Below are 25,577 nucleotides of genomic sequence, written 5' to 3'. Positions count from 1 at the left end.
TTCAGACAAAACAGAGGTTATCATTCTTGGTCCAGAGCATCTTAGGAAGGGATTAGATGGTGTTGCGATGGCTTCCAGTGCAACTGTGAGAAACCTTGGTGTTGTTTTTGATCAGGATTTGTCGTTTAAACCATATGTTAATCAGGTTTGTAAAATAGCGTTTTTCCATCTCCGTAATATTGCAAAAATTAGGAAAATCCTCTCGCAGAGGGATGCAGAAAAACTAGTTCATGCGTTTGTATCTTCTAGACTGGATTACTGTAATGTGTTGTTAGCAGGATGTCCAAGTAATTTGCTGAATAGGCTCCAGCTGATCCAAAATGCAGCAGCACGAGTACTGACAGGAATTAGCAGGAGAGACCACGTCTCTCCAGTGTTAGCGTCGCTCCATTGGCTACCTGTAAAATTCAGAATTCAATTTAAAATTTTATTACTTGCATATAAAGCCCAAAACGGCTTAGCTCCGCAGTATTTACAAGATTTGATAGTGCCTTATGTTCCTGGCCGAGCTCTCCGCTCCCAGGGTGCAGGTTTACTCGTAGTTCCTAGAGTATCTAAATGTAGATTTGGAGGGCGGGCGTTCTGCTATCAGGCACCATTACTTTGGAACCAACTTCCAATCTGGGTTAAGGAGGCTGACACCACCTCCACCTTTAAAACTAAACTTAAAACCTTTCTGTTTAGTAAAGCTTATAGTTAGTGTTTAGTAAACCTCTAGCTGGTGTTGGTAAATCTCTAGGTAGTGTAAACTTTAGTGTGTTAGAGTCAGTAGTCATAGTCGCAGCTATAGAACAAAACTATAATAGTTAGTCTCAAATATAGCTTCGCGGTAGATATGCTGCTATAGGCTTATGCTGCAGGGGGGCACCGACATGATCCGCTGGGCGGTGCCTCTCACCCTTCTTCTCCTCTCCTTTTCCCTGCCTCTCTTCTCCATTACCATTTTTATTTATTATAAATATCTCATAGCTATCATTTTTGTCCATCGTTCCTGTAGTTTCTTGTGCCGGCCCCCCTTTTTTCTCTTTTGTGTATATTTGCAGGCCGGAGCCTCAGGAGCTGCGTTCTGGCCTGTGTTCCCGGCCCTCCCCCCCCCTCTGGTCATCCCATTGCTTCTTCCACCTGCCTACGTGGATGTCTGCTGTTGCTGCTTCCGCCTGCCTGCACCCCCCCCCCCCCCTCTGGTCATCCCGCTACCCCTTCCACATGACTGTTGTGTGCTGCTGACGCCCCCCCCCCCCACCTCTGGTCATCCCGCTGCTGCTTCCACCTGCCTGCTGTGTGCTGTCGACGTCCCTGACTCCCCCAGTCTGGCCTTCGGCAGGAGGGTCCCCCCTTATGAGCCTGGTCCTGCTCAAGGTTTCTTCCCTCCTAAAGGGGAGTTTTTCCTTGCCACTGTTTGGCTTAAGGTTTTTCTCCCACTAAGGGAGTTTTTACCTGCCATTGTTTATATAATAATTGCTCGGGGGTTTATGTTTATGTTTATGTTTATGTTCATGTTCTGGATCTCTGGAAAGCGTCTAGAGACAACATCTGTTGTATTAGACGCTATATAAATAAAATTGAATTGAATTGAATTGAATTGAAATTGGACGTGAATTTTGCCGGTTGATGAAACCGAATAGTTTATAGTCTTTTTGATTACAAATTGCAAAAAGAAAAAAAAAAATGGGCAAAAAATCTCTGCTCACAAGCATTGGTGGTTCAGTGGTAGAATTCTCGCCTGCCACGCGGGGGCCCGGGTTCGATTCCCGGCCAATGCAAACACAAGTTTTCCTGCTTAGTTCTGCTGCTGCTTTTATATATGATACTGAGAGTGAACACCGTCACTTACAATATTAGTGTGAATTCAGGTTTTGCACTTGAAACTGGCACAATTTCATGACAAAGTCTGCAAATTGGACGTGAATTTTGCCGGGTGATGAAACCGAATAGTTTATAGTCTTTGTGATCACAAATTGCAAAAAAAAAAAAAAAAAAATGGGCAAAAAATCTCTGCTCACAAGCATTGGTGGTTCAGTGGTAGAATTCTCGCCTGCCACGCGGGAGGCCCGGGTTCGATTCCCGGCCAATGCAAACACAAGTTTTTCTGCTTAGTTCTGCTGCTGCTTTTATATATGATACTGAGAGTGAACACCGTCACTTACAATATTAGTGTGAATTCAGGTTTTGCACTTGAAACTGGCACAATTTCATGACAAAGTCTGCAAATTGGACGTGAATTTTGCAGGGTCATGAAACCGAATAGTTTATGGTCTTTGTGATTAAAAATAGCAAAAAAACAAAAAAAATGGGCAAAAAATCTCTGCTCACAAGCATTGGTGGTTCAGTGGTAGAATTCTCGCCTGCCACGCGGGAGGCCCGGTTCGATTCCCGGCCAATGCAAACACAAGTTTTTCTGCTTAGTTCTGCTGCTGCTTTTATATATGATACTGAGAGTGAACACCGTCACTTACAATATTAGTGTGAATTCAGGTTTTGCACTTGAAACTGGCACAATTTCATGACAAAGTCTGCAAATTGGACGTGAATTTTGCCGGGTGATGAAACCGAATAGTTTATAGTCTTTGTATTTACAAACTGCAAAAAAAAAAAAAAAAATGGGCAAAAAATCTCTGCTCACAAGCATTGGTGGTTCAGTGGTAGAATTCATGCCTGTCACGCGGGAGGCCCGGGTTCTATTCCCGGCCAATGCAAACACAAGTTTTTCTGCTTAGTTCTGCTGCTGCTTTTATATATGATACTGAGAGTGAACACCGTCACTTACAATATTAGTGTGAATTCAGGTTTTGCACTTGAAACTGGCACAATTTCATGACAAAGTCTGCAAATTGGACGTGAATTTTGCAGGGTCATGAAACCGAATAGTTTATAGTCTTTGTGATTAAAAATTGCAAAAAAAAAAAAAAAAAATGGGCAAAAAATCTCTTTTCACAAGCATTGGTGGTTCAGTGGTAGAATTCATGCCTGTCACGCGGGAGGCCCGAGTTCGATTCCCGGCCAATGCAGACACAAGTTTTTCTGCTTAGTTCTGCTGCTGCTTTTATATATGATACTGAGAGTAAACACCGTCACTTACAATATTAGTGTGAATTCAGGTTTTGCACTTGAAACTGGCACAATTTCATGACAAAGTCTGCAAATTGGACGTGAATTTTGCAGGGTCATGAAACCGAATAGTTTATAGTCTTTGTGATTAAAAATTGCAAAAAAAAGAAAAAAAATTGGCAAAAAATCTCTGCTGACAAGCATTGGTGGTTCAGTGGTAAAATTCTCGCCTGCCACGCCGGAGGCCCGGGTTCGATTCCCAGCCAATGCAAACACAAGTTTTTCTGCTTAGTTCTGCTGCTGTTTTTATATATGATACTGACAGCGAATACCGTCACTTACAATATTAGTGTGAATTCAGGTTTTGCTCTTGAAACTGGCACAATCTCATGACAAAGTCTGCAAATTGGACGTGAATTTTGCCGGGTGATGAAACCGAATAGTTTATAGTCTTTGTGATCACAAATTGCAAAAAAAAAAAAAAAAATGGGCAAAAAATCTCTGCTCACAAGCATTGGTGGTTCAGTGGTAGAATTCTCGCCTGCCACGCGGGAGGCCCGGGTTCGATTCCCGGCCAATGCAAAGTCTGCAAATTGGACGTGAATTTTGCCGGGTGATGAAACCGCATAGTTTATAGTCTTGGTGGTGAAAAAATTGCAAAAAAAAAAAAATATGGGCAAAAAATTACAGTTCCCAAGCATTGGTGGTTCAGTGGTAGAATTCTCGCCTGCCACGTGGGAGGCCCGGGTTTGATTCCCGCCGGGACCACAACTTCGAACCGCCGCGTCGACAATGGAGTCAGAGAACATGGTCCACTCGGACTCAATGTCCCCTCTCCGGGAGAGAAGCTCTCCCGGAGGTGGGAGTTGAAGATGTCCCTGACAGAGGGCTCTGCCAGACGTTCTCAACAGACCCTCACAATCCGTCTGGGTCTGCCCGGTCTGTCCAACCTCCTCCTCCGCCAGCGCATCCAACTCACCACCAGGTGGTGATCAGTTGACAGCTCAGCCCCTCTCTTCACCCGAGTGTCCAAGACATGCGTCAGATGAAACGACAACAAAGTCAATCATTGACCTCCGGCCTAGGGTGTCCTGGTGCCACGTGCACCGATGGACACCCTTATGCCTGAACATGGTGTTCGTTATGGACAAGCTGTGACTAGCACAGAAGTCCACAGAAGTCCAAGTATCTCTAGCCGGTATCTCTCAACCTCACGCACAAGCTCCGGCTCCTTCCCCCCCAGCGACGTGAAATTCCATGTCCCCACTGTGAAGGTTTTCGTCCAGGGATTAGGTCGTCGAGGCACCCCGCCACGACTGCTACCCAGTCCACATGGCACAGGCCTGCCATGGTCCTTCCTGCGGGTGGTGTGCCTACGGGAAGACGGGCCTACGTCGCTGTTTTTGGCTGAGCCCGGCCTTGTCCCACGGGCAAAGACCCGGCCACCAGGCGCTCGCCTACAAGCCCCAACCCCAGGCCTGGCTCCAGGGCGGGGCCCCGGTGACGCCGATCCGGGCGACGTAGCGGTCCTTGTTTTATTCTACTTCATGGCAAGGTTGTCAACCGCTCTTAGTCTGGCCCATCACCTAGGACCTGTTTGCCATGGGAGACCCTACCAGGGGCGTAATGCCCCCGACAACATAGCTCCTAGGATCACTCGGGCACACAAACCCCTCCACCACAGTAAGGTGGTGGTTCAAGGAGGGCATTCTAAATTCTCATTCTAAAACTGTAAGCCTCCACTTTACAGTACTCTACCTCTATTTCTGTCTCCGCGCCAGGAACCATTTCTTCGATAAGTACATGGTTGACGTCACCTTAAGTGAGACTATTTTAATTCCTCAATCATCAATCACTTCCCTGTTCCCAGAAAAATTACTCCTCGATCAGGCACAGTAATTTTAATATATAATTCTGGGCGGTACTTTTTTAATTCCTCAATTACCAATCACTTCCCTGCTTTTAGAACTCTCTTTCCTAAGCGCTACTTTCAATAAACTTTTTTCCACACAAATACACCTTCATTTCTCTATTCCCTGCTCCCAGAAAAAATATAATTTCCAAGCGGTATTACCTCTTCCCGGCTCTCAGAAAAAATATAATCTGAGCGGTACTATCAATAAAATAAAAACAAACTTTCATCCAGAAAGTTTAACCGGTTAAATATGCATCCCTCATTCTTATCCCATTGGCCACATTCACATCCTTTCAAATCATTCATTCAAACTTTGAACTGAACACCAGTCGAAACTGCCCACATATATTTTAAAGTTTGTTAATTCTAGGTTTTTTAGAAAGTGTACACCAGTACTTTTCGACCACTGGAGCCGGCAGGAAGGTGGATATTAGGAGTGCAGCGGTTCAGGCAGCCCACGGTTCGGTTTCGGTTTGTGTTAACAGTCTTCGCATCGACGGTTTATTGCGGCTTTATGGCATAGAACAGGCAACTTCACTCTGCATCGGTGTGTGTGTGTGGTTTGGAGTGGTTCGGAGCAGGAATAAGGGAAATAAACATTCTAATACTATATTGACTCTACTGGTAGACAATTTAAATAGTGCAGATAATAAATAATGATTTACGGCTCAAGTGCAAAGCAAATGTCTCAGTCTTTCTGCTGCCCACCCCCCTCCCCCAAAACGCAGCAGAGGCGGAGTGTAGAGAGCAGACAAGCCCAGACCCGCCGCGGGCAAAGGATCACAGGCAGGAGAGAGAGCAGGCCACATGCAAGGGGAGGGGGAACGCAGGGTGCAGCAGCTTAGCTCCTTAAGGCAGACTGCTCCTCTGCTTGGAGAGGCTTTGTTCCATCCCCTGCTACACGTCATTCAGGCAGCCAATCAGCACACAGCCTCATTATCATAGCCTCCCCTCCCCTCAGAATCCCTCACAGAGAAGGAGGTTAGAAGCTGTAAAAAATAGAGACATGGCCCACAGGCTGAATTTCTGATTTATGTAGAAAAAAAACAAGCCTTAGAAGAGGTGTCATTCCCCCACTTTGAAAAAGCAAGAAAACTTCTCACACACACGCAGCGGTATCAGCGGAGCAGGCTGACTTCTCCTTCTGCAAAATTCTTTATAGTCGACAGCCTCTTTAATATATGGACGACGCGGGGCATGGACCTCCCGACGCGAAGCGGAAGACGGTTCCCCTCCGCGAAACTTATTGTAAATGATTAATTATTATTATTATAATCACCACAATAGTACAAAGTACCCTGATATGGGAGAGTTAAAAAGTGTCGTTTCTAATTTAATTGTTAGGGGAGTTTGCTCGAGACGTTAGGAGTCTGCCTTTGTTTAAGAATCTAAAGCTGTTCTTTTCCTCCCTAACTGGCCAGCGGAAGACCAGACCCCGAGCCACCCGGCCAGCGTAACGTTCCACCGACCGGGTGGGGGACTCCGATCTCCCCGCCGGTCTCAAACAATAACTACAGACAGGAAAAGCTCTGTTCAGCTATTGTTACTCCATTCTATTTTTACTCCATCGTCGTTGTAATCGGCAGCCGCACCGGAGATTTAAAGCCGTGCTTCTTCGAACCCTTTTTTTTTTCCCACTCCCTCCCGCTCACGGCGAGCAGAGCTCCGCTTCTATGTGAGGGGGGGAAAGCGGGTGGAACGAGGGGCGCTCCTCCCGCTGCGGCGGAGGGTGAACTAAACTGTTTAATTTTATACTGAGAACCGCTGCATCCTCCTTTTTTCCTTTTACCCTTTTTTCTTTCTCTTTTCCATTTTTTTTTTAAGAAAAAGAAAAAATACTTATTATCTCACCTCCCGTCTCCGGCCGGGGGTCCGTAGTCCCAAGCCTGCTGACTTTCTCCTGGCTGGCTCGCCAAAATGTAGAGAAAATCCTTTCGGGACCTCCACAATAAATCTAAGTTTTTTCCTATCCCACATGGTCTAAGTTTTTCCTTCATCCGCGGACTTGAAAAAAAACACTGGAGTCAAAGTTCAGCTGGTGTTCTGTCCAAATACTGTGCAGGTCTTTATTGCAAGAATTACAATCAGCACCACACACAGGAGAGCCGGCTTGGTCCCGGTGCCGACTCCAAAACTTGTTGATTTCCATTCTTCTTATATACTGTTAAGGGGCCTGGGGGCCACACCCCTGTATCCAACGATATCCCTCTAACCTTCTCCTCATGCCAATTCTACCAGTGGTACAGCAATAAATCATTCAACTTTTTACATCACTATCCACCCTCCCCAGCATCTTTTTTACCACCACAGGTGCCGTCTCCCAAGTCTCGTGTCTTCACTCAAAACCTGGAGACTGTTTGAGCACTCAAAAGGGAGGATTCCCCGAGACGCACTTAAATTTGCTCAAACAAGGGCTATCTCTAGACACCTGGTGTCCCTTTATACCCAAAAAAGGGGAGATAACTTTGCATACAGACAGTGAGAGAGAGAGAGAGAGAGAGAGAGAGAGAGAGAGAGAGAGAGAGAGAGAGAGAGAGAGAGAGAGAGAGAGAGAGAGAGAGAGAGAGAGAGAGAGAGAGAGAGAGAGAGAGAGAGAGAGAGGGGCCTCTTGCTCAAGAGGCCGGCGTGTTTTTTTCACAAACAGTGAGAGAGAGACCTCTCGCAGGGGGCCCCTCGCGTGTGTTTTCTTCCAATCTGAGCTAGAGACAGGCAGCATACAACATTCCTTTGCATAGAGTGGCAGTGATTCTTTACGGTCACCAAAGTTTTAAAAACAACAATGATTATACAAAACTGTCACTCTCTATCCACTACAAGGGAGGTGTAGATGGGGAGGAAAGACACACACACACCCCCACACACAGAGAGAGACAGAGACGGAGAGAGAGTCACAGAGAGGGACACACACCCACACCTGCATCCCTCAGGGGCACACATGCCGGAGAGATAGAGATGCACACTGTCCTTTTTTCTTCCTCCCTTAGCTTAAATTTCAAAGAGCAATCATTTTGAAGTAGAAGGTTCCCAGTGTTAGATTTCAACCAAATGATTATACATACATAAAAACAATACTTCTACAATACATTTCAACATGCAATATTTAATTTCTTATTTACCTTTCCAAGAGTTTAATTTTTAAATTATCTTTTCCACAACAATTTGCAGGAAATCTTTTTCAATTTTCACAAGCCACTAACAGTTTTTATCAAATCATGAACTCTGAACCATGTTTGTACAAATGATCAATCATGTAAGATTGAACAAAAATGGACTCCTTTTAAAATAAATCTTGTGACATGTACTGAAATGTCTCTCCACGTTGTGCCGCTTAAGCCTGAATTATGGTTCTGCATTAAATCAACGCAGACGCGTTACACCGACTGCGTTGGTGTAACGCGGAAACATAAATCAGCCTTTAGCCGTCGCCACAGTCGCACCGCAAATGAGACACACACAGTTTTCTTTCACTCTAGTAAAAAAGAACTCTCCCTCCCATTCACTGTGAAAATGATACGTTTTCTTCCTTTTTCCTGCCATGTTTTTGTCGGTAGAAACCGCTTCCGTCTCCTCATCTTTGCAGCTCACGAGCTCATCTCAGCAAAGCTGTGGTTGGTCATGCGCACTAGACTGACCTGACCCATACTACGTCAGCGTTCGTATATAAACATTTTTACATGATTTTTATATATGTATATATATATATATATATATTTTTTTTTTTTTTCTTTTTTTTCTTTTTTACGTTATTGTGTATTCGTTTTTGAGTTTACATCCCTGTGAATGTAATTTAAAAAGAATAGCAACACAATTAAATACAATTTTAGACAGCTAGTTTGTGATTAGTGCTATTTTTAGAACTGGCCTGCGGGCGACTGATGCGACTGATGCCCACGGGCACCAGGTCGGGTTGGTGACCCCTGATATACAATAGAAGAAGAAAGTGATCATATTTCTACACTGAATGGAAATTTAACCTGGGTCATGGTAGTGAAAGCAGCAAATCCTGCCCACTAGACCTTCAGGAAAACACGTTATGCTCTCTTAAGAATCAAGAATCAGAATCAAGTTTATTAGGTCAGCTTAGAAAAATTGTTTTGACTTTGGATACACCGGCGGCGAAACGATGGTATTGTGCGCCTGTTTTCCAAAGGGTAACACTGGGATGGGGGGGTGGGGGGGGGGGGGGATACATCTTCACACTGAATATCATACAATACACAATATCAAGTTGCAAAAAAAACACCTAGCAGCACACAAAGCACAGACGTCACAGGACTTGCATGTGGGTGATGGGGGTGGGGAAGTCGAGGGGGGGGGTCCCGGCACAGTTCATCCAAGTAAGGGCCGCGGTAGCTGGCGCTCAAACCTGACGTCCTTGTCAGGGGGGCTGATAAGAGGGGAGCCAGGAAGGTGTTGGATGGGGGTGGGGGAGTTGTGGTTGTCAGTGTGAGTGTGTGTGTGTGTGTGATAGTCTGTGAGCCTTCACCCAGAGCTGCTCCCAGCCAAAAAAGTCCTTGGTGTAATCAGGCAGCTCGGTACAGTTCTGGGAGGAAGATCCGCAGGTGTTTGTGGGAGAGGGGGAGGGTTTGAGCAGAGTCGTCTTGTTTACATTCCTCCAGGGAGATTTGTGACCGAAGAGGCCTGCCAAGCCACTCCGTCAAGGGTAAATTGTAGAATCAACAATTCTTAAGATCAGGCAGCCCAGTAATTTTCCGTCTGCCTTCAAGTCTCTGGTTCATCAATGGCAACTCCAATCAGACGAATTTGTGATCAATCCCCACCAAGCCGGGTACCCAGCTTCTCCAAGGTGTTCTCCATCTTGCTAAAGAGCTCGAAGACCGCCGCTAGCCTGCGATTCTGTTCAAGGATCGCATCCAGCTTGCGGCCCTGCTCTAGAGTCTGACTGCGGATCCCTGTGCTTATTCCTTCAGCAACGTCGGGCAGCTCAGAGAGGGCCAGAACAGCTGTCGTCGACTTACGAGATGGTCGATAGGCCAGGAAAATCCCCACTCCAATTAGAAGAAATCCTGCTATCATAAATCTAATTATGAAGGCGTCTTCAACGTCCTCGATGGTTAAGATCTTGAGGCACAACAGCTTCCAGTTTTTGTAAGAGTCCATCGTGTAACCAGCAAAAAAAATTCCGTCGGGGCAGGAGGGCTCCCTAACCCCCTGACTTCTCGTTGCAAAAATTTGGTCAATAGTGCTGAGAGACCAGTTAATCAATTCCATGGTTGTAGAGTTTTCGGAGGAATGAAAATGAGAGGCTCTGAAGCGACAGGAAAAAAGAAGGCAGGCAGGGAAGGTTGATAAGGGAGAGGAGCCTTCGCTGAGAGCCGGAAGAGAAAGGGGTTGTATTACTAAATTTTGTTGACTAAAGTTTCTGATTCAATCAAACAAACATATTTATTTCAGATTTAAAGAAAGGATAACTGATGTACTTCCACTTTATGGACACTTTTGTTTGAGTTTGAGTTTTGTCAGAGGGTGTACTTGAGTGTACTCTGCTGCACCTCTCACTTTGTATTTCTTTTCAGGCGCGCAGGAAGACGTTTTTGCCAGGGGGTGCGGGGTGCGGGGGTTCTCCCTTAAGAAATCACTTGCCCCTCCCCTGCATGAAGAACAGCTGACAGTGCGCACAAGCTTTACCAAAACATAGCGAACCAACCATCTACAGTAAAAAAGGAACATGACTATAATTATTATCATAGTCACATAGGCGGCGGGTGACAGAAAATATTTGGTGAAGGTGGTGCGAAAATTTTGAAGTTTTTTTTCACCCAAAACAGTTGCATAACAATGATTTGAGCATAATTTGACCAATATTACCGGCAGTGCAGTCTCCTCCTCCTCCCGGGTCATCGCTGCTCATATGGCCGGCTGCACCATCAGGTGAGCCGGCGTTAGACACTGGGGGGGTCGCTGACGCGGTGGCTGCAGGTGCAGTCGCTCTCCTGCGACTCACTGTCACATTGGCAGCAGCTTCTGTGTCTGTTTCTCTTTTGGTTTAAAAAATGAACGTATATCCATCTTGGTCTTGACTTGGAGCTTTGTGTTGTGTTTTGAAAGGAGCGCTGCTGGCTGTGCATTTGTAATTGGCGGACAAAAATGCGGATGTTTAAAAACAACATTTGCGGTTCTGATCACCTGAGCGGTCCGCAGACCAGGGGGGTGTGACTGGCTACTTTTAATTTTTTTAATTAAAATTACCCCTATATTCAGCCTTCATCTCAAATGTGGCTTACAATGTTGTGGAACAGAAACAGCAACCACAAATATTTATATATTTATAATCTTTTATTGTCATTTCAATTTTTCCAGGGGGTGCTGCAGCCCCTGCCGCACCCCCACTTCCGGCGCCTATGTTTCTTTTGTATAATTTTTTAATTTTTTATCTTGTATCTTTTGCATAATTCTTGTCTGTTGAAATTGTAAACAGGTCATACTTATACTTATTCTTCCCACTGAACTTATAGGTTTGAAGAGAAGAACTGACACTTGGAAGAACTGACTAACACGTTCTTTTGTAGGTCTTTTTTATTTAAATTAATCTTGTAAATGACACAATTGATCAAACATTACACAGTTTAGATTAGCATGAAACTCTGGTGACATCAACAAGAAAGTATTTAAGTATTGAAGGTAGACTTTACCTTGTAAGGCAGTTTATTAGGAGGTGTGATCATGAAGAACCACTCTTCTGTTATTCAGCAGACGGGCCATTAGAAGGCCGTCTATTAAGTTTGGTAAGATATAAAGACGTTCACAGTCACGATAGCCAGGAACCGAACCTGGGCCGACTGCTTGGAAAGAAATGTAAAACTAACTTAATGTAGGCTGATGTTACCTATTAATGCATGCTGGGGATAACACAAAAAACCCCACTGCTTAGTTTTGAAAGACATTTTAGTCTACGGTTAACAACTGCAAGTCTTCTTTCATGTTCAATCATTAACCGTTGCTGGCAGGATTTGAACCTGCGCGGGGAATCCCCAATGGATTTCAAGTCCATCGCCTTAACCACTCGGCCACAACAACTTGTCACATGCTTGAACATTTGGCTGAAATAAATGTGTGTTTGTTTAAATCAGAAACATTAGTCTGAGGTTTGTTCCAGTACCGTTATCAGATGTCCTTGTTAGTATAGTGGACAGTATCTCTGCCTGTCAAGCAGAAGACTGTGTTTTTTCTCCTCCAAGTAGCAAAGTTTCAAGACTGTAGTACAATGCTTTACCTGAAGACCAACATTGGAATGATGTGTGAATGCTGAAAACCTCCATCTTGCTTCTCTTTCATGCCAAGAGGTCAGGCGGTAAGGCGTAGTCCATAAACCCTTTCCCCTTTCTTTAATTAATTTTTTGTTTTATTGCCCCAAACAATTTGCCTTTTTTAAATAATAAAATATTGTTTGTTTGTATTATGGCAAAGCCACCTGGTTTTCAGCAGCTGAAAGGGGGATTTTGTTCCTTGGCAGTGTTTATTTGACAGTTGTTTGGTGATTGGTCTCTGGAAAGCACCTAGCTTGTTTTTGATTGATTGATTGATTGTATTGACTCTATAAAAAAATGTAGCTTCCAGGTAATGCTGCTGAGAGTCTTAGGTGACTAAGCAAGCAAGGACAGCATCAGGCCATGCTGGCATAACAACACCTCATAGTAACTCCTCAAAGCACAGGAGAAGCAAGCACGACGAGGATGGGATTCCAACCCATGCGTGCAGAGCACAATGGATTAGCAGTCCATCGCCTTAACCACTCGGCCACCTCGTCCGTTGTGTTATGCACACATCTATTTCAAACCCTCACACTCTCTCACACTTGATCACGTTCCAGCTGACGTCACTAAAGTCTGTGAGGGTTCAGGTCTTGAGGGTTTAGGGTGGAGATTGGAATTCAGCCAATAATTCCTTTAAAATGTTTCCTTTTCCCAGTTTCAGGCCTTGGTAGAAGAATACACAAGTCATGGAGCTGTCAACATGCATCCTCCTTCGATAGCTCAGATGGTAGAGCGGAGGACTGTAGAACCAGTAAAACAGGTATCCTTAGGTTGCTGGTTCAACTCTGGATCGAAGGACTGCCATTATTTTTCATCTTCCCAGAGCGGGACTCTATTTCATCACTGTACTCGGCTATGGCTTTGTCCACTGCCATCTACTGTGGTTGGGACATCTGAGTTGTTACACCACATGTGTTTCCACATGTTACAATCAAAAAGGGCTAGTGGTGCAATGAATAACGTGTCTTAGTATGGATCCAAAGATTCTAGGTTCAACTCCTGGCTCCTCCAAAAATCCTAATTCTTAAGTATTCTCCTAGTCACAACCTTGGTAGTGTACATGTTTCTTCTTCTCTGTCATTTATTTACTTGCTTTTTTTCATTTGTCTCTGTGTATGCCCGGAAATGTAGCAACCCCGTTTCTAATGTGGCATCCAGAGTGCTTCTCAAATTTTTGGAAAAAGAAAGAAAAGGTGACACGGACACAACAAAATCCACTAGGGTTTTTGGATCAGATTTTCACACCATTCACACTAAAATTGATTGCGGTGGAGAGGCCCCCCATAAGCATATCAGAAATGACACAACCTACGACTTCCTATGTCAAACCATCCAAAAGTTATGGCAGAAAAAAGGGACAACCAATCAGAAGAAGGGGCGGGGCTAATTAAGGCCAAAGAAGCTCAAGGACTCATTACAGAGTCCCATGACAACATCCACGACTTCCTAAGTCAAAACATTCAAATGTTATAGCAGGAAATAGGGCCAACCAATCAGAAGAAGGGGCGGGGCTAATTCAGGCCAATGAAGGTCAAGGACTCAATACAGCGTCCAATGACACCACCCACGATTCTCTATGTCAAACTATTCAAAAGTTATAGCAGAAAATAGGGACAACCAATCAGAAGAAGGGGCGGGGCTAATTTTCACCAATTATGGTCAAGGACTCAATACCGAGTCCCATGACACCACCCACGAATCTTTATGTCAAACCTTTCCAAAGTTATGGCAGAGAAAAGTATTCTAGGGGGCGCTGTTGAGCCGTTAGGCCACGCCCATTAATGCAAACCATGAAATATCAAATTTATTGCCAGGCCTGGCTTGCATGCAAAATTTGGTGACTCTTGGAGAACTATCCAATATGGACCAATCAGATGAAGGGGAGGCGCGCTTTTTGGCATCTAGCGTCGTCACGGTAACACTTTTGAAAGAGAAAACTAATGCACGTAGTCGCAAGATGGAGATGCATATTTTGAGGTATAACACACCTGGGTGCACGTTACGGTTCGGGCCGTATTAATTGCCGAAGGAATGGCATAAATGACGCCAAAATTACACAATTAATTCAAAATGGCTGACTTCCTGTTCGGTTTCGGCCATGGCGCCAAGAGACTTTTCTTTAAGTTGCGACATGATACAGGTGTGTACCGATTTTTGTGCATGTACGTCAAACCGTATTGTGGGGCTTGAAGCACAAAGTTTTCCGGGGGGGCGCTGTTGAGCCATTTTGTCACGCCCATTAATACAAACCATGAAATATCAAATCTATCGCCAGGCCTGCCTTGCACGCAAAATTTGGTGACTTTTGGGGAACTATCAAATATGGACCAATCAGATGAAGGGGGGCGCGCTTTTTGGCGTCTAGCGTCGCCACGGTAATACTTTTGAAAGAGAAAAGTAATGCGTGTAGTCGCAGGATGGAGACGCACATTTTGATGTATAACACATCTGGGTTCACGATACGGTTCGGGCCGTATTCATTCTCGAAGGAATGGCATATATTGCTCCAAAATTACGCGATTAATTAGGAATGTTCAAAATGGCCGACTTCCTGTTTGGTTTCGGCCATGGCGCCAAGAGACTTTTCTTTAAGTTGCGCCATGATACAGGTGTGTAGCGATTTTTCGTGCATGTACGTCAAATCGTATTGTGGGGCTTGAGGCACAAAGTTTTGAATGAATAAATGAGACTTAAAACGTACATTTCTTTGTAGAAAGGCGCTTTATGAAAATAAGTCAATTTACTTGTATTAGTTTACAGCGCAGTCTTGCCACATCCAATATGGCGGCGTCGTTTACGTATCGCAGCAGCTCCATGGAAGGAGGAGGAGACATGTCTATGGCTGTGACTCCGTTTGTAGTGAGTGACAGATACAGTGGTGTGGCTTTGATTGACAGCTCATGAATCAATCAGATTGGATGAAGACACATTTTATGAGTGCACAGATGCGATAATTACTTTTTAATACATCATTTATGTGTACTGTGTCTATATTTTTTTTCCCCTGTAATTTTAATGGGGGCGGCGCCCTAGCGCCCCCTATTGACAAGCCGCCACTGTTCCTACCACTATTAGAGACAGCTCTACTTTACCCTCTTTTAAAGCAAAACTTAAAATTTGACTGAAGGAAAACAGGAGGTGTGAACATTAATTGGGTTATTAGAATAAATTTGACTTTGTAACTGTAATTAGGGCCCGAGCACTTGCAGTGCGGAGGCCCTATTGTATATGTAGGAATTTTTATTAGGGCCCGAGCACTGAAAGTGCGAGGACCCTATTGTATCTGTGATGTTTTTTATTAGGGCCCGAGCACCTTCAGTGCGAAGGCCCTATTGTATCTGTAGGAATTTTTTTTCTTTTGCATGCAAGTCAGGCCTGGCGAAAAATTTGATATTTAATGGTTTGCATTAATGGGCGTGGCAAAAGGGCTCAACAGCGCCCCCCGGAAAACTTTGTGCCTCAAGCCCCACAATACGGTTGGACGTACATGCACAAAAATCGGTACACACCTGTATCATGGCGCAACTTAAAGAAAAGTCTCTTGGCGCCATGGCCGAAACCGAACAGGATGTCGGCCATTTTGAATGAATTGTGTAATTTTGGCGCAATTTATGCCATTCCTTCGGCAGTTAATAAGACCCGAACCGTAACGTGCACCCAGGTGTGTTATACATCAAAATGTGCGTCTCCATCCTCCGACACCACGCATTACTTTTCTCTTTCAAAAGCCTTACCGTGGCGACGCTAGACGCCAAAAAGCGCGCCCACCCTTCATCTGATTGGTTCAGACAGAAAAAACTTTGTGCCTCAAGCCCCATAATACGGTTTGACGTACATGAACAAAAATCGGTACACACCTGTATCATGTCGCAACTTAAAGAAAAGTCTCTTGGCGCCATGGCCGAAACCGAACAGGAAGTCGGCCATTTTGAATATTCTGAATTAATCACGTAATTTTTGAGCAATATATGCCATTCCTACGAGAATTAATACGGCCCGAACCGTATTGTGAACCCAGGTGTGTTATACATCAAAACATGCGTCTCCATCCTGTGACTACGCGCATTACTTTTCTCTTTCAAAAGTGTTACTGTGGCGACGCTAGACGCCAAAAAGCGCACCCCCTTCATCTGATTGGTCCATATTTGATAATTCCCCAAAAGTCACCAAATTTTGCATGCAAGCCAGGCCTGGCGATAAATGTGATATTTCATGGTTTGTATTAATGGGCGTGGCAAAATGGCTCAACAGCTCCCCCCGGAAAACTTTGTGCCTCAAGCCCCACAATACGGTTTGACGTACATGCACGGAAATCGGTACACACCTGTATCACGTCGCAACTTAAAGAAAAGTCTCTTGGCGCCATGGCCGAAACCGAACAGGAAGTCGGCCATTTTGAATTAATTGTGTAATTTTGGCGCAATTTATGCCATTCCTTCAGCAATTAATACGGCCTGAACCTTAACGTGCACCCAGGTGTGTTATACATCAAAATGTGCGTCTCCATCCTCCGACACCACGCATTACTTTTCTCTTTAAAAAGCCTTACCGTGGTGACGCTAGACGCCAAAAAGCATGCCCCTCCTTCATCTGATTGGTCCATATTTGATAGTTCTCCAAAAGTCATCAAATTTTGCATGCAAGCCAGGCCTGGCGATAAATTTGATATTTCATGGTGTGCATTAATGGTCGGGGCCTAACGGCTCAACAGCGCCCCCTAGAAAACTTTTCTCTGCCATAACTTTTGAAAGGTTTGACATAAAGAGTCGTGGGTGGTGTCATGGGACTCGGTATTGAGTCCCTGAGCTTCTTTGGCCTTAATTAGCTCCGCCCCTTCTTCTGATTGGTTGTCCCGATTTTCTGCTATAACTTTGAATGGTTTGACATAGAGAGTCGTGGGTGGTGTCATCAGATTCTGTATAGAGTCCTTGACCTTCATTGGCCTGAATTAGCCCCGCCCCTTCTTCTGATTGGTTGTCCCATTTTTATGCTATAACTTTTGAATGGTTTGACATAGGAAGTCGTGGATGGTGTCATTTCTGATATGCTTATGGGGGGCGGTGGCCGTGAGTGCAAGGGCCCGTTCATCGCTGCTTGCAGCTTTAATTGATAACTGTATTTCTAATGTAAGGGTTTTTTGTTTCTTTTTCTGTCGTGACCCTTTACTGTATAATTACATACTTTTCAGTATGTATGCAAATGTACAATGGTCCATACATAATAACAAATATATATGCTATATGCTATAATGTCAACTTGTGCAATAACATCAGCACACACGTCAGTGTGCGCCAGAAAACAGGACAAAGTGCAGTATGGATTAGCACTTTACAAATCTCAGCATTAGAGCACTTTAAAGAAGCAATGGGGCGATGTGTAATCTGCATCAACACTTTACAAACTCCTGCACTTAAGCACTTAGCACTTTAAACATGACGGTCACTTAATTGCTGGTATCAATTGTAACATGTTTTATTTCTTAAGGATTTTTATCTAGCTCAGTCGTGTCTTTTAATGTTGTGTTTTTGTTGGTATGGATGTCATATCTTGTCTCCTTTGTCTGCTGGTGTCCGATTCAGTGTCTGGCATTAATTTGCCGCGGGGACGAATGGTGGAAATTAGCCTCTGGCTACAACCAGAATATTTACATGTGTTTATTAATATGTACAGTCCCTGTCAACAAATAAAAGTGAATTGAATTGGTATTGCACTGGTGTAAAACTGGGGTTGCACTGGTACTGTCAGGAGGTTGTAGTGAGGACCCAGATGCAGGAGAGCAGGAGGCAGGAGTTCCCAAAAACTGTGATTTATTAACTTAAAAACAGAACCAAAAACGCTTTTAAGCAGAATACAAAAACCAAACTGTGGACAAGAATCCAAAACTATGACAAAACCTGATGGGAAAAACATGGAGGGGAAAACAGTACAGACCAGCAAGGAGCAGGGGAAAGACAAGACCAGATATACACAAAGGTTAACGAGACACAGGTGCAGACGATCAGGGCAGATGGGAACAGGAAGGTCAAACAAGAACTTAAACACAAGGACATAGGCTTCAAAATAAAACAGGAAATGTCAACATGAAATGTCAAACCCTGACAAGTACAGAAAAGGTACTGCTTTGGAACTGAACCGGTATTGCACTGACATTACAAGTGTACTGCACTGGTACTGAACTGCTGCATTAGAATTTAACCGATGTTAAATTAAATCAGCAATGATCACAAATGTACACTTTTTATCCAGTGTGAATACGTTGGTGACTCCTTAGATTACTTGATGTGGCAAAACGTACTCCACACTGATCACACCTGTAAGGCTTGTCTCCAGTGTGAATGCGTTGGTGACTCGTAAGATCCCTTTGCCGGGCAAAAGCCGCTCCACACTGATCACACCTGTAAGGCTTGTCTCCAGTGTGAATACGTTGGTGACTCGTTAGAGAACTTTGTTGGGTAAAAGCTGCTCCACACTGATCACACCTGTAAGGCTTGTCTCCAGTGTGAATGCGTTGGTGACTCGTAAGATCCCTTTGCCGGGCAAAAGCCGCTCCACACTGATCACACCTGTAAGGCTTGTCTCCAGTGTGAATACGTTGGTGACTCGTTAGAGAACTTTGTTGGGTAAAAGCTGCTCCACACTGATCACACCTGTAAGGCTTGTCTCCAGTGTGAATGCGTTGGTGACTCGTAAGATCCCTTTGCCGGGCAAAAGCCGCTCCACACTGATCACACCTGTAAGGCTTGTCTCCAGTGTGAATACGTTGGTGACTCGTTAGAGAACTTTGTTGGGTAAAAGCTGCTCCACACTGATCACACCTGTAAGGCTTGTCTCCAGTGTGAATACGTTGGTGACTCGTTAGAGAACCTTGCTGGGCAAAAGCCGCTCCACACTGATCACACCTGTAAGGCTTGTCTCCAGTGTGAATACGTTGGTGACTCGTTAGAGAACCTTGATGGGCAAAAGCCGCTCCACACTGATCACAGCTGTAAGGCTTGTCTCCAGTGTGAATACGTTGATGTCTCGTTAGAGAACCTCGCTCGGCAAAAGCCGCTTGACACTGATCACAGCTGTAAGGCTTTTCTCCAGTGTGAATGCGTTGGTGAGTCGTTAGGTGACTTTGATTGGTAAAAGCCGCTCCACACTGATCACAGTTGTAAGGCTTGTCTCCAGTGTGAAGACGTTGGTGAGTCGTTAGAGAACTTTGGTGGGCAAAAGCCGCTCCACACTGATCACACCTGTAAGGCTTGTCTCCAGTGTGAATACGTTGGTGTCTCCTTAAACCACTTTGCCGGGCAAAATCCACTCCACACTGATCACACCTGTAAGGCTTGTCTCCAGTGTGAATACGTTGATGTCTCCTTAGAGCACCTTGCTGGGAAAAAGCTGCTCCACACTGATCACACCTGTAAGGCTTGTCTCCAGTGTGAATTCGTTGGTGAGTCGTTACAGAACTTTGGTGGGCAAAAGCCGCTCCACACTGATCACACCTGTAAGGCTTGTCTCCAGTGTGAATACGTTGGTGACTTGTAAGATCACTTTTCCGGGCAAAAGCCGCTCCACACTGATCACACCTGTAAGGCTTGTCTCCAGTGTGAATACGTTGGTGACTCGTTAGGGAACCTTGCGCGGCAAAAGCCGCTCCACACTGATCACACCTGTAAGGCTTGTCTCCAGTGTGAATGCTTTGGTGACTCGTTAGAGAACCTTTTTGGGCAAAAGCTGCTCCACACTGATCACACCTGTAAGGCTTGTCTCCTCCAGTGTGAATACGTTGGTGGTTTATTAGATTAAATTGTCGGGTAAAAGCCACCCCGCAGTGACCACAGCTGTATGGTTTATCACCAGTGTGAGTTTTCTTATGCCTCTTCAGGTTTGATGAAGTGGTGAAGACTTGCTCGCAATGATCACAGCAGTATCTTTGGGGTCTACCTTTAGGATTCTGTAACAGAGAAGATGACTTACATTATCTTGGCTGCATTATCAAAAGCCTTTTCAGTTTCAAGTATGGAGCTAGAACAGTCTCATAATTCACAAATGCACACACCGATCCACAAATGCAAAAGGACAAAATTCACAAATGCACAGAACAATTCACACGTGCGTAGGACAAGATACACAAATGTATTTTTGATGCACACACAAATATAACCTGATTTACAAACGTTTTTTTTCCTCTGTGAGCTGCGCTGGATTTGGGTGTGACTTTTGAGACTCCCCTGACGTGACTCGATTCACAAATGCGTTTTTTTTAACACTGAAGGATCTGCAACCAATCAGATACCTTCCTTCGTTTCAGCCAATCATAAGAGCGCACCCCACGTGGGGGACGATTTACTCGTAAACCAATCAGATTAAAGGGGCGGATACACCTGCTGTTTGAGCTGCGTTGCGCCATTCACTTAGAAAACTGATTCAATATTTCGAGTTGGTGGAGTAAAGATGAATAAACAAGACAGCAACACGGGATGGAGAGAAGATCACTGCTCTGCTTTTCTTGTGATCTTGGTAAAGAAAACAGCGCGATCGGAGATGGTTTGTCGGGCCGTTCAACCAGAGCCGTCGGGAGACTAGAGAGCTCCAAGTCCTGCCGATGCAGCAAATGATGATGAGAAACAGCAGAGATATTTATGTATCACCACCCACCCGCTCCCACTAGGTAATGAAGCCTATAATCGGGGACCAGAGAGAATGCAGTTCTGCCGAATTATGTTTAGTGGAGGCAGATATTATCTCATTACTGATATGATTTAACAGAAGATTCCTAAATTGATTAATACATAGATTGGATTTTTGTTTCCAGTTCATTAGAATGGTTTTCTTTGCGATACATAAGGCAGTGAGAACCAAGTGAACCAGGTTAGATTCTATGTGGATGTCTCCCAAGTGACCTAGTATACATAGGGCCCGATTTACTAAGATCCTAAATAAAGAGTACTAAATTGCGTGTGCACTGAAAAAGTTTGCGCGTGCTGTTGTTGTGTGTTTTGCGGGTGATCAACTAAGATTGCGTGCGCAATTGATAACAGGTGCAAACAGCAGTATTTAAATGAGGTCTTGCGCGTCTTACGGTTTGCGGCGCAAACTTTGCGCCACGGAGAGTCTGGATGGAAAGCAGGATAGTCGCAAGCGCAAAATGACGGTGAAAACGGTGGAGTTAGAAATATTAGTGGAAGAGGCAAATAAACACATTCATGAACTACAGCAAAGAAATTTAAACATTACCAAAAGAAACGCAATATCGGAGAAAATCTGCGATAGAATAAATGCAGTTGGTAAGACAAAAAGAACGGCAGATGAGGTTAAAACAGAGTCGGCGGCAGAAAAGATCTAATTGGGGGGCACATAATAACCAGCGATGTAAATGCTTAATATGAATTTGCCATCAACGATCACAGCAAACCAGTTTCAATTACACAACATACTGCAAAATGTCTTTTTAATACACACACACACACACACACACACACACACACACACACACACACACACACACACACACACACACACACACACACACACACACACACACACACACACACACACACACACACGTGCACCCAAACTGCAAAAAAACAACAAACAACGACGTACAAGCCACGTCTCTCCCTCCCTCCCTCGCCCTCTCCATCTCTCTCTCATACAACGCATACACATAAAAATGTGAACGGTGAATCTCCAAATTTAATTTGATGAAATTAGACAGACCCAAACATTCCACATTTGCGTAATAATAAACGCCAAGGCTGGCGCCATGAAGTCAATTAAATGCATGTCTCACCTTTAGAAGAGTTGCACATCTTAATTTTCCTATTTCACCATAGATCACACTTTGGGAAGCCTTCTATATATTTTAGCGTTATTTCCGCGTAGATAAGAGTGAGTTTGATGCTCCTTAACAAGTTTTGTCCGCGGATCAACATCAGCCCAGCTCCCCCAACCCCTTTCTCCCTGATTGGCTGATTTATGGTTCCGCGTCACACCAACGCAGAACCGACGGCATAGGGTATGTGGCGACGCACACCGCACCGCGACCCTACGCCGAAGGCTACGCCGTCGATTTAACGCAGAACCATAATTTAGGCGAAGCTGCAGTCTCTGCGCTGATCACAGGCACACCGGGTCGGAGTGGATTTGGTCATGATGTTTAACCTGTGTTTTGTGATTGATAAGCAGGGGTTTTAATTAAATATAATTTACGAACGATGATTTCACGTTCAATAAGATACGTAATCAATAAAATACAAAGTTTGGCACAAAGGCTTGGCCTGCTTGTGGGCGAGTGGAGGGGGGTACATTAAAAGAAGGTGGCAAGATATAAGGCGAAGAACTAAAGAAAAAGTGGCCTTTAATAAAACTTGTGCAACCATTTTTAAAATAGCATGCAGCAGAATAAAGACTCTCTCTCTGCGTATTCTTTGATTTTGGATGTCGCCTCCTTGCCACAATAACAGCAGCAGCAGATTAGCACCTTCCTTTCGAACGTATTAAATACAGACGCAATTATAATACGCGCAATTACTTTCAGGCTTGGTAAATCTCATTGCGCGTGGTAAATGGACCAATTTGCATTTTCCCCTCCCAGTATTTAGCGATTTCTGGCGGGTACGCCCCATATTGATTATTCATCAGGGCAAAAGTACTAAATGAATTGCGTGTGCTATTTTGCGCATTTGAGAGGCGCAGTCCTCTTTGCACGCTGTTAGTAGATGAGCTGGCACTTTGGTTTGCGGGTGCTGTCAAGTTTGCACACGTTTTTACACACGCAAACCTTTAGTAAATCAGGCCCATAGTGTGGGGGCCACACTTGAAATTCTCTAATTGAGCCATGTGGATAAATCCTCACAAATCTCCATCCAGAACCTCCGTACCGGTGTACAAAACCACAAAGCATGCAAATAATTATCAGGGGTGTTCTCTGTGCACTGTGAGCAGATATTAGAGATCGCAAAACCCATCTGGAACATCATTTGTCCTGTATAATGTATTCTGTAAAGAACTTTGTACTGTATAAGTTCCAAGTTTGGATTCTTGGTCATAGTGAAAGTATTTAAACACATTTGTGACCAAGAGATTTGGTTAGTGTTAAGAGAGAGATCAGCCACCCATTTGGAAAACGGAAGACACTCAATTATCTATTTTGGACATAAACCTGTAGAGTTTCGATAGTAATTTTGGGGTGTTTAGATTAAGTAACTATTATCTTAGCGGGAAGTTGCAGATCCAGTTGGTTGAGTTTATATTTTTTATTGACTTAAGTCGTTGGTATTCTAAAAATGTGTTAATGCTAATTCCATATTGAACAATGAGTGTATTAAAAAGGTACAAACTGTCCACTTATGATTATATGTTGTAGATACTTTATTGCTTGGTCTCTCCATTGAGTAAAGTTTTTCAGAATGTCTAGGTTGGTCCAGATTCCCAAATCATTGCAAAACACTTGTTCTGAATCCAGCCATTGACTATCTAGTGAGTGATCTTTGCACCATTTTAAGATATACTGTAACTTATTAACTAAGAAATACTGGAAGTTAGGTACGTCTTTCATTCTGTCTTTCGACGAAAGGAGGGCCTTTTTGCACCCCTAAACGTGCCCCAAGTCACCAAACTTTGCACGCAAGCCTTGGCGCCATGGCCGAAACCGAACAGAAAGTCGGCCATTTTGAACATTTTGAATGAATCGCGTAATTTTGGCGCAATTTATGCCATTCCTTCGGCAGTTAATAGGGCCCGAATCGTAACGTGCACCCAGGTGTGTTATACATCAAAATGTGCGTCTCCATCCTGCGACAACGCGCATTACTTTTCTCTTTCAAAAGCGTTACCGTGGGGACGCTAGACACCAAAAAGCGCGCCCACCCTTCATCTGATTGGTCCATATTTGATAGTTCCCCAAAAGTCACCAAATTTTGACGCAAGCCAGGCCTGGCGATAAATTTGATATTTCATGATTTGCATTAATGGGCGTGGCAAGATGGCTCAACAGCACCCCCTAGAAAACTTTTCTCTGCCATAACTTTTGAATGGTGTGACATAAAGACTCGTGGGTGGTGTCATCAGACATGGTTTTGAGTCCTTGACCATAACTGGTGCAAATTAGCCCCGCCCCTTCTTCTGATTGGTTGATATTTCATAGTTCCTATTTTCTGCCATAACTTTTGAATGGTTTGACATAGAAAGTCGTAGGTGGTGTCATTTCTGATATGCTTATGGGGGGCGGTGGCCATGAGTGCGAGGGCCCGTTCATCGCTGCTTGCAGCTTTAATTATTATTTTTTTTGCATGTTTGTCACACTTAAATGTTTCAGATCAAACTAATTTAAATATTAAACAAAGATAACAAGTAAACACAAAATGCAGTTTTTAAATGAAGGTTTTTATTATTGAGGGGGGGGGGAAATCCAAACCTACAGAGCCCTGTGTGAAAAAGTGATTGCACCCCCTTTTTAAAAAATAAATTAATTGTGGTTTTTCACATCTTTGGAAAGCCGAGTTCAATTCCTCCAGCCACACCCAGGCCTGATTACTGCCACACCTCTTCTCAATCAAGAAATCACTTAAATAGTACCTGCCTGACAAAGGGAAGTAGACCAAAAATCCTCAAAAGCTAGACATCATGCTGCGATCCAAAGACATTCAGGAACAAATGAGAAACAAAGTAATTGAGATCTATCAGTCTGGAAAAGGTTCCAAAGCCATTTCTAAAGCTTTGGGACTCTAGTGAACCACAGTGAGAGCCTTTATCCACAAATGGAGAAAACATGGAACAGTGGTGAACCTTCCCAGGAGGCCGGCCGACCAAAATGACCCCGAGAGCAGCAACGACTCATCCAAGAGTCACAAAAGACCCCAGAACAACATCCAGAGACCTGCAGGCCTCACCTGCCTCAATTAAGGTCAGTGTTCATGACTCCACGATAAGAAAGAGACGGGGCAAAAATGGCTGCATGGCAGAGTTCAAAGACCAAAACCACTGCTGAGCAAAAAGAACAAAGGCTCTTCTCAGTTTTGACAGAAAACCTCTTGATGATCCCCAAGACTTTTGGGAAAATACTCTGTGGACTGAAAAGACAAAAGTTGAACCTTTTGGAAGGTGTATGTCCCATTACATCTGGCGTAAAAGTAACACAGCATTTTAGAAAAGGAACATCATAGCAACAGTAAAACATGGTGGTGGTAGTGTGATGGTCTGGGCTGTTCTGCTGCTTCAGGACCTGGAAGACTTGATGGAACCATGAAGTCTACCAAAACATCCTGAAGGAGAATGTCCGGCCATCTGTTGGTGACCTCAAGCTGAAGCCACTTGGGTTCTGCAGCAGGACAATGATCCAAAACACACCAGCA

The 25,577-nt window shown here is 44.2% G+C and overlaps 1 protein-coding gene and 4 non-coding genes across 5 annotated transcripts; 2 read left to right on the top strand and 3 right to left on the bottom strand.

Moving 5' to 3' along the window:
* The first annotated feature begins 2,005 nt into the window (after positions 1-2,005).
* On the top strand, positions 2,006-2,076 carry trnag-gcc (transfer RNA glycine (anticodon GCC)). Its single transcript has one exon. It is a non-coding gene; the product is annotated as a tRNA-Gly (tRNA).
* A 1,483-nt stretch (positions 2,077-3,559) lies between these two features.
* On the top strand, positions 3,560-3,630 carry trnag-gcc (transfer RNA glycine (anticodon GCC)). Its single transcript has one exon. It is a non-coding gene; the product is annotated as a tRNA-Gly (tRNA).
* An 8,289-nt stretch (positions 3,631-11,919) lies between these two features.
* Positions 11,920-12,001, bottom strand: trnas-uga (transfer RNA serine (anticodon UGA)). Its single transcript has one exon. It is a non-coding gene; the product is annotated as a tRNA-Ser (tRNA).
* Positions 12,002-12,649: 648 nt separating this feature from the next.
* On the bottom strand, positions 12,650-12,731 carry trnas-gcu (transfer RNA serine (anticodon GCU)). The gene has a single exon. It is a non-coding gene; the product is annotated as a tRNA-Ser (tRNA).
* Positions 12,732-17,913: 5,182 nt separating this feature from the next.
* LOC133439439 (zinc finger protein 160-like) lies at positions 17,914-20,194 on the bottom strand (the record flags this gene model as incomplete). Its single annotated transcript, XM_061717481.1, has 1 exon — positions 17,914-20,194. A coding segment is annotated over one exon (1,719 nt), but the record flags the coding sequence as incomplete, so codon positions are not given.
* Between the last annotated feature and the right edge of the window lie 5,383 nt (positions 20,195-25,577).

The sequence above is a fragment of the Cololabis saira genome, unplaced genomic scaffold, assembly GCF_033807715.1.
Source record: "Cololabis saira isolate AMF1-May2022 unplaced genomic scaffold, fColSai1.1 scf168, whole genome shotgun sequence".
In the NCBI taxonomy this organism is placed as follows: Eukaryota; Metazoa; Chordata; class Actinopteri; order Beloniformes; family Belonidae; genus Cololabis; species Cololabis saira.
This window is presented reverse-complemented; position numbering and strand designations above follow the sequence as displayed.